Source organism: Hylaeus volcanicus, chromosome 4 (assembly GCF_026283585.1).
Source record: "Hylaeus volcanicus isolate JK05 chromosome 4, UHH_iyHylVolc1.0_haploid, whole genome shotgun sequence".
Classification (NCBI taxonomy): domain Eukaryota; kingdom Metazoa; phylum Arthropoda; class Insecta; order Hymenoptera; family Colletidae; genus Hylaeus; species Hylaeus volcanicus.
The window spans coordinates 14298577-14306985 of record NC_071979.1 but is presented as its reverse complement, the minus strand read 5'-3'; the positions used below and the strand labels follow the sequence as shown (position 1 = coordinate 14306985).

The following is an 8409-nucleotide window of genomic DNA, read 5'->3' as shown; positions in this document are numbered from 1 at the left end:
TTTAGTAATACATAGTAATTTAAAAAAAAAATTAATACATTTTTAACAAAGCGACGTTTTAGAAATTTAAATAATAAACAATTTAAGACATCACGTAATTCAGATTCGAATAAGTTCTATCGCTTAATTTTGTTCTAATCCCATCTAAAAACTTTATGTAGTTTTGTAAAGTTATTATCGAAGTCTTTCTCGACCAAGCAGCTACGTTGAAAAATGAACAAAAATAAGCGGCAGCCTGGTGCCGGTTTTGGCGCTCTCTAAAACGCCTGTGCCGATGATCGTATTCGAGATAACCCGGTTAACCCCTCTAGCCCATTATTATAATATTTGCCAAACCAAAATATAATAATTGCTTATTTACTCAAACCCAATTACCACAACATCCATGCAACACCCATGGGTTTCTCGTACTACGTGACGAGAGATATCTACAGACTTATTACCATCTATAACACTCAGGTACCAAGCCAGCCACCCATCCCAGCATCCTACACCCTTTATCTTACATATACATGTGCGTATCTACCCAGACACCTTCAACACCGCGCTGGAGACCATAACATTTGATTAGGTTTAAATAATCAGGGAAAATAAATCCGGAGTTAAATATTCTTCCAGTGAATAAGTAACTCGATAATTTCCACTAAACAATCATTGCTAAATAAACTGTTCCAGATAGTGCAGTGAAATAAATGTTATCGGTACCACAGGTTTATTACATCATAATAAAAATTTTACATGATAAAATTGTTGTTATAAGATTATGGATAAAAATTACTTTTTATGATTGGAGATGATTAAACGTAGAACATATAAGAATTGTATTACAAAATAAATATTGTTACATGTGTTACAGAAAAGCATTTGAGCTTGAATTGATTTTTTTTTTTAACAGTCTTATGGTTTCCACAATTTTAGAAGACCATCTTCGCTATAAGAACATAAAAGGTTCTGGTGAGGATGATGCGTCAAACCTATTACATCTTTCTCATGTATCTGAAACATACAAACTATACAATAACACCAAAACGATATAGAGTAAATTGTTCTACATACAAAGAATAGAATCGCTTGGAAACAATATTTGTTTCACTTACAATTCGTTTTATATTAGTATGCGAATGAAAACAATTTTTAATAACTTTTAAATTAAAAATTAGTTGAACATAACGTGTACAAATATGAAATTCTTACATTAAGAGTTCTTTCAAGTTTTCCTGATGATGTAGAAAAACAATAAAGCACGAGATCTTCGCCAACGCAGTAAATAAATTCACCGCGTGGACTTACTACTGTACACACAAAGTCACCTCCCTCTCGTTTACCGCTAGAAAACGATCTTACAATTTGTCCTTGCATATTCATAATAACGACTGTATTTGAACGATTACACACGACGAAATGTTCAGGATTGCGAGGCAGAAGATGTATACTATTTACAGTTAAATCTGCGGCTCCTAAAGATTTATACGTGCCTATGCATTCTGTTGTTTTCAAACTCCAAACTTTTACAGTCCCATCCGAAGATGCGCTAATCAATATAATTAACAAATTTAATACAGGCTTCTAAAATGAAATTATTCAAACATTAAATTCGTAACTGTGTGTACCTTATTATATTATGTCCATCTGGTGCAAAGACTACTTCGTTTACAAAAGAAGCATGCCCTCGAAATTCTTTTAACGTTTTTCCAGATTTAAGTCCATGTATCCTATGTTATAAATGTGGCGTATAATATAACACTGATGAAAACAGATCTTTATTGTAATTATTATTTTCACATACCGTATAGTGGTATCAAACGATGTGGACAGAATTTGACTATTATCTCTACTAAACTGAAGACATGTAACACCTTTTGAATGTGCTTTCTCAAATCTTCTCAAACATTGTCCACTTTGTACTCTCCACACTTTTATTTTTCCATCTTGTCCACCACCAGCTAACATTTCACTGTCACGGCTAAAAGCCATCGATAATACTGCTTGTTCCATCATCATAAAATTATCTTGAGCTTGATATTTTAGATCTTTCCTAATTTTACCAGTTGTAAAATTCCAGACTTCGATAAATCCATCTACAGAACCGGTAACTAAATATTGACCATCCGGCGAGAAACGTGCACATTCTACATGCGACTTTTGTCCAAATTTAATTTGTTTCGAAAGTTGTGTAGGATATTTCTCATCTTCCTGATCTCGCACTGCTGCTTTTCCTCTAAACAAATCTATCGTAGTACCAGGTGGCAATAAACCCTGATGTTGTTGCCATTTTAATGCCTGTCCTAATAGCGCAAGTAACCTACTAGAAGGTACTACAGACACTTCACCGGCAAGAGCTGTAGCTATATAAGCCCTTCGCTTTTCCTTTGTGCTTCCATCAGGATATGCTTCGCGAGGGTCAAAATATGAGCGTGCAAGTAAATTTTCTAAATGAATATATCTTTCAGGTTCTTGTTGTTTCATCATAATCATGGGGTCTGTTTGACGCAATAATGAACGGGCTGCTCCTAATTCTCGTAATTCAATTAATTCCAAAACGACCTACAAACCATTAGAGGTATAATATACCATGAAATCTGAACAAATTTTAAAAAGTAAAATATATTACTTTGCGTAAATTCTTATCATGGTACACATTTTGTAAATACAATAGCAAACCTGTTCATACAAATCGATAAGCTTTTTATCTGGTAATTTTAATGATTGTATAGCCTTTAATACAGTATCCCAATGTCCATTATTTATATCCGCTACAAAACCATCTACACTGTCCACTGTATTCAACGACACCCCTGTCTCTTCCTTTAAATATAAACATTGATTGATTTTAATTATAAAACAAAACAAACATTACATACTATTTCTAATTCAACAGTTATATACATACAAATTGCTAAAAATTACCTGTAATGTTTGTAATGTTTTAACGAGATTCGATTCTTTGAGATACTGTTGTATTAAACGAATTACACTGAAAACAAATGGTACAATATGACTAATGAGAATTAATATAACTAATTTTATTTATAAATATAAAGTAATTACTCAGCAGATTCAATTTCAATCGACATTTTTTATAATATCCAGGATGGTAAAGCGTACGAAGGTAAATATTTATATTTAAGAGAGAAATAACATTTGCTAAGGTTATGTCGACAAACGATGAAGTATTATCATTTTCATCACAGTGAGGGTGCTGATAATGGTTTTAAAAACTAGTGATTTATCTAGTGACATGATATAGTAACTTTCATAAAGTTTGTTCTAAATCCGCCAAAAGGCGATAAAAATAATGTTATAAATTTTACTGATACATAAGTTTTGAACACTATAAATATATAACACTTATTTAATTAACTACATCTTTTTAAATTTTTGATTACAATTTTTCATAAAATATAATTTTGAAAACGCTACTCTATTATATAGGTTATAGCATTTGGTTATGTCAGTTATATTTAATTTATTCAAATCTCCATACCTACATATATTTTGTATACAAATTATTTGCATATTTCATAAAGATTTATTTTTTACAATAATTCAAATTTGTACGCTTACAGAAGTTTGTCTAAAGTTAATATTGTTCTAAGACAAAACTATTACATTTGTATTCATTTAAAAATTGTTATGTACAAAATGTCTTCAGCCTAATTACTGTATAATCGAATTGTATAATAAAGAAAACTGTTTACGATTGGTTTAACTGATGATTACTTGAATTAAATACCTAAAGTTTCATTAATAATTATATTGAAGTATGTAAACTAAAACATAATTTCAGTATACACACTTTAACATATAAAACTAGCATTCAAATTCATAATTAAAAGAAATCGATACATGGAAGTATGAAACATTATAAGAGGGAAATGTTTATTTTTAAATTATAATTATTCATATTATGTTTGGTATGTTATTTAACCACAGAATCTATTATATTAAATATTTAGTTATAATATGCAATACATACGTACATTTTTTCTTGAAAAAATTCATTTTATTTTGTTTTCATAAAAAAAAAATATAGATAGAGATTAAAGGTGATCGACCATGAACTCCATTTGCTGAGTTATCTATATATTTCAACAATTAATAATTCAATACTTTATTAAGTGTATAATTATCATATATTTTATTGCAAATATCTGTCAATATTGAGTATTATTTTAAACAATATTATAATATTATTACGTACTTCAATTTTTTAAAAATGGAAGGGAAGATGTTTACCATTATTCTCTTTATTCTTCATATCTGCATTGCTGGTAAGATATTAAATAGCTCCAAATACAATAAAATTATTTAGTAGTAACCATTGTTAAATATCATTGTCCATTTTATGCTGTCTTCATGTCCATTGTTATATGTGTTCATTACTTATTGATAATGGTTTTCGAGTTATAGATTATGAATTCAAAATTAATTTTAGCTATAGTTGTTAAAGAAAATAACGTCTTTTTGAGAATATTTTCCTTTTTCATTAAAAGCAACATAAACATTGTGATGGAACACCTTATATAAGATAAAATTTGGTTATCCATTCTCTAAAGTACAAAATATTAATATTTATGCATACAGAGTCATTTAAAATTTACAATGCACTTATTATAAATTATTTATTATATTATAATTTATGCATGTAAACTATTAGCTTCACTATTGTTAAAGTCACTTTCACGATTTGCAGCTACAGTTGAAAATTGCCCTACAATAATTAGACGGAGCATATGGGGTAGGAGAGGAACAACAGATGTGAATTACTTGATTCTTCCCATTCCTTACGTTGTAATTCATCATACAGCTACTCCAGAATGTGACACCAAGGCTACATGTAGCGCGAGAGTTCAAGCTATTGCCTCTTATCATATGGATGATCTTGGATGGACTGACATTGGATATTCTTAAGTATCTTTTGTGATATATAGTATAAAAAAGAAACACATGTATTATTTCCTGAGATAGAGCATAATACTATTTGTATCACAATTTAAATAGTAATACATTAAAAGTAATCAATGATTAATAACTCAACTATTATGCCAATTTAATTTCAAAAAATCTTTCAGTAAATTTATGAATTATAAATGTACAAAACGATATATTTTCTTAATTCATTAAACAGATTCTTAATTGGTGGCGATGGAAACATATATGAAGGTGCTGGATGGAACCAAGAAGGAGCTCATACTTATGGATATAATAAAAGGTCCATTGGAATTGCCTTCATAGGAAATTTTCATGGTATTTCATAAAATATTTAAGGTTGGTTCTTATTTTAGGTTACTCTACTCTGTTCAATAATTTTTTTTAATTTTAGAAAAACTTGCAAGCGACAAGATGATGGAAGCAGCACACAAATTGATTCTTTGCGGCAAATCACAAGGAATACTTAGAGAAAATGTTCGTGTAATCGGAGCCAGACAAGTTGTGAACATTATAAGTCCTGGACTTGAACTCATGGGACAAATTCAAAATTGGCCAGAATGGGTTGATACACCTTAACTTAACTTTTCGTACATCACTTTTACGTACTAATTATTTATCAGTAGTAGAGTTACAATATCTTAGTACTTAGTAATGTAATAAATAAGTAGTAAAGTTACATTACATAACCTCAATTTAAGATACTTTTAAATCATTATCATTTGTTCGTAATGATCTGGTTAAGATGAGACCGGCAAATAAACAATGCTATATTCAAAGTAAATTGTAATTACGTATTATTTTCCCCTTCCAACTCCCAATTGAAAGGCTCCTAACTGTAGGCAACTTTATACTCACACGAGTTATAAGTGTTACAGTTATAACTTGTAACTGTAACTGTAAAATGTACTTTAACTCCAGGTTTCTAATAATTATATCTTGGATACTTAAAGTAAGCTCTAAGGATTATATTTTTGATCTAAAACATAATCTTTTACATTCTACACTTCGTTTCTTTTTCCCCACTTTTACTACATAATAATTCGTGATTCTGTCACATAAAAATTAACTTTTCTATGTTTACTTATTTCATATATATTTTTTTTCATCACTTTTCTAATAAAAGTAATAAAATGTTCTTTTCCCGTTAAAATCACGATTAAAATGTACGTAATTTTGATTGACTTTGTAGAACTCAGAAATTTTCTATTTTTACTTAGGACGAACAAACTATGATAACTATTTGACTTATTAAAAAATAATAATGAAATATACGCGATAGTTATTGGGATCGAAAAAATCCAGTTTGCCATTTCTGTTTAGAACGTAAGTTATAATGAATGAATAAATGAATGAAGGCAAATAGGTAGCCAGTTCGAACACTCAGTCTCCAGACATAGACCATTGTATTAGGTTGTCCCGAAAGTTTCTTTCGCGAGTTGCACTCAATTATTTTATGTGGTCGTGTTTCTATAAATAGACAATCTAATTTCATAGATATTCGTGATGTAACAGTAATGGAGCAAAATGAATCGTGCACAATTCAGTAATGTAACATAAAATATTAAATATTGTGCATATATTACTTATTAATAAAGCGAAAGAAACTTTTGGGACAACCTAATACTTGGGCCCATACGTGTGGCATTATACTATGTGAGATGGAGATAGGCCGGCCTCATTCGCAAAACGTAATAATCTGCCTACCCCTAACTCGACTAAATTAGTAGATTCCAGGTGTTGGGCCCTGAAAATCTCTAATCTGGTGTCCTCTAGCTCCTTGCACCGTCTTATCACATGCAGCGGGGTTTCATATTCCTCCCCGCACCTAAAGCAGGTTGGGTTAACCCGTAGTCCTAATCTTGTATCTTCTAAGTATCTTTCGGTGTGTGACCCCTCTATAACTTTTATTAGGTCATATAGGACCGTTTCACGTAAATTATAATACTCGTTCGATTTTTTGTTATAAAATAATAATAAAGTACATATAACTTTCATTAATTTTGAAATAATATATTTAGGAATAGAAAATGCTTCGTTCTAAACAAGACTGTGCGTCATTTTTGCACGAGCACAAACAAATAAATTCTTGCAGTTATTCTCTCAAAACAAAAAAGAAATAGAAAAAAGTAGCCCATCCTTCGAGATGTAAAAACGTCTATAAAAAAAAATTTATTGGAATACGTTCTCGAGATACGACGAAACAAACATTCTAGAAATACTTAATTCGATTTAGATACTTTATAAGCTACACATCGAAAACGAAATCACCTAATCATTTGTTACAGTAATTAACAATATATATATATATATATTGTATATATATTGTATATATATTGTATATATTTCAATTAACAATATATATATTGTTAATTGAAATTAAAAATATTCTCAATCCCCCATTTCAAATATGTCTTTATTTTCCCTCGATTTTAAAATGTGGGCCGAATGTTCGGAAGCAATAAATTTCTTTGAATCCAGAGTATATTTTATGCAAAATCAGAATCCAGCAGTGCTAGCACGCTGATAAAAAAAGAGGATGACGATATTTATCTCTGCCCTCAGAAAAACGCAAACCAGTTGTGTTTTAAGAGACCTGGAATGTAACTGGCCTACCTTGAAAACTGACGCGTATTCGTTTAAATATATTGACCCCTGCTTTGTTCCAAATTAATTGGAATAATGTTATATTAAATGAAACTAGTATTTCCCATTATCTACGTCGCGTTCGAAATCCCATATAAATTAGTAAACGTTTATTTACACGTACATGTATATATGTATATGTATACAGGGTGTCCCAAAAATGTTGTAACACCTTGAAAGAGGTGATTCGGGAGGTGATTTGAAACAACTTTTTCCTTAGCGAAAATGTTGTCTGAGGTTTCGTTAAGGAGATATTAACAGAAAACGTCGACCAATCAGAGCGCGCGTATGCCGTTAGAGCGGCCGCGGTAGCGAAGGCTACGCGCTGAGCGGCCGCGCTCGTACGTGAACAAGTGACTCGACGTGCATCGAAGGACATTGACGCGGCCGCTCAGCGCGTAGCCGTCGCTACCGCGGCCGTTCCAACGGTATACGCGCCCTCTGATTGGTCGACGTTTTTCGTTAATATCTCCTTAACGAAGCCTCGAACAACATTTTCGCTAAGGAAAAAGTTGTTCCAAATCACCTCCCGAACCACCCGTTTCAATGTTACAACATTATTGGGACACCCTGTACATGCCTATGGACACATACCTCACGGATACACAGGACAAAGCTCTTGAAACTGCACACCTGAATTACTCTATTTTTACAGACAACAAAGATGCACGTATATATGTCGAGAAGTGCATCACGCGTTACGATTCCTGTGGCTTCATGTGCCAGCCTCAAGGGCATTTCAAAGTTACCAACTTCTTCTCAGTGAAAGAGTACGTGTGTTTATTTGTCCTTTCATGAAAATTCGTAAAGCAAATGTAATGACCTATGAGCAAC

General features: G+C 31.4%; 2 protein-coding genes across 2 annotated transcripts; one reads left to right on the top strand and one right to left on the bottom strand.

Moving 5' to 3' along the window:
* Positions 1–675: 675 nt before the first annotated feature.
* On the bottom strand, positions 676–3202 carry LOC128874530 (WD40 repeat-containing protein SMU1). The gene is made up of 7 exons (XM_054119344.1): positions 3049–3202; positions 2908–2974; positions 2662–2805; positions 1787–2544; positions 1611–1712; positions 1195–1531; positions 676–996 (listed from the first exon to the last, which is right to left on the bottom strand). The coding sequence occupies exons 1-7, from the start codon at positions 3072–3074 to the stop codon at positions 898–900; spliced, it is 1533 nt and encodes a 510-aa protein (XP_053975319.1). The 5' UTR covers positions 3075–3202; the 3' UTR covers positions 676–897.
* An 820-nt stretch (positions 3203–4022) lies between these two features.
* LOC128874533 (peptidoglycan-recognition protein SA-like) lies at positions 4023–5713 on the top strand. Its single transcript, XM_054119349.1, has 4 exons — positions 4023–4271; positions 4694–4907; positions 5129–5247; positions 5324–5713. Exons 1-4 carry the CDS (start codon positions 4217–4219, stop codon positions 5506–5508), a joined length of 573 nt encoding a protein of 190 aa, XP_053975324.1. The 5' UTR covers positions 4023–4216; the 3' UTR covers positions 5509–5713.
* Positions 5714–8409: the final 2696 nt, after the last annotated feature.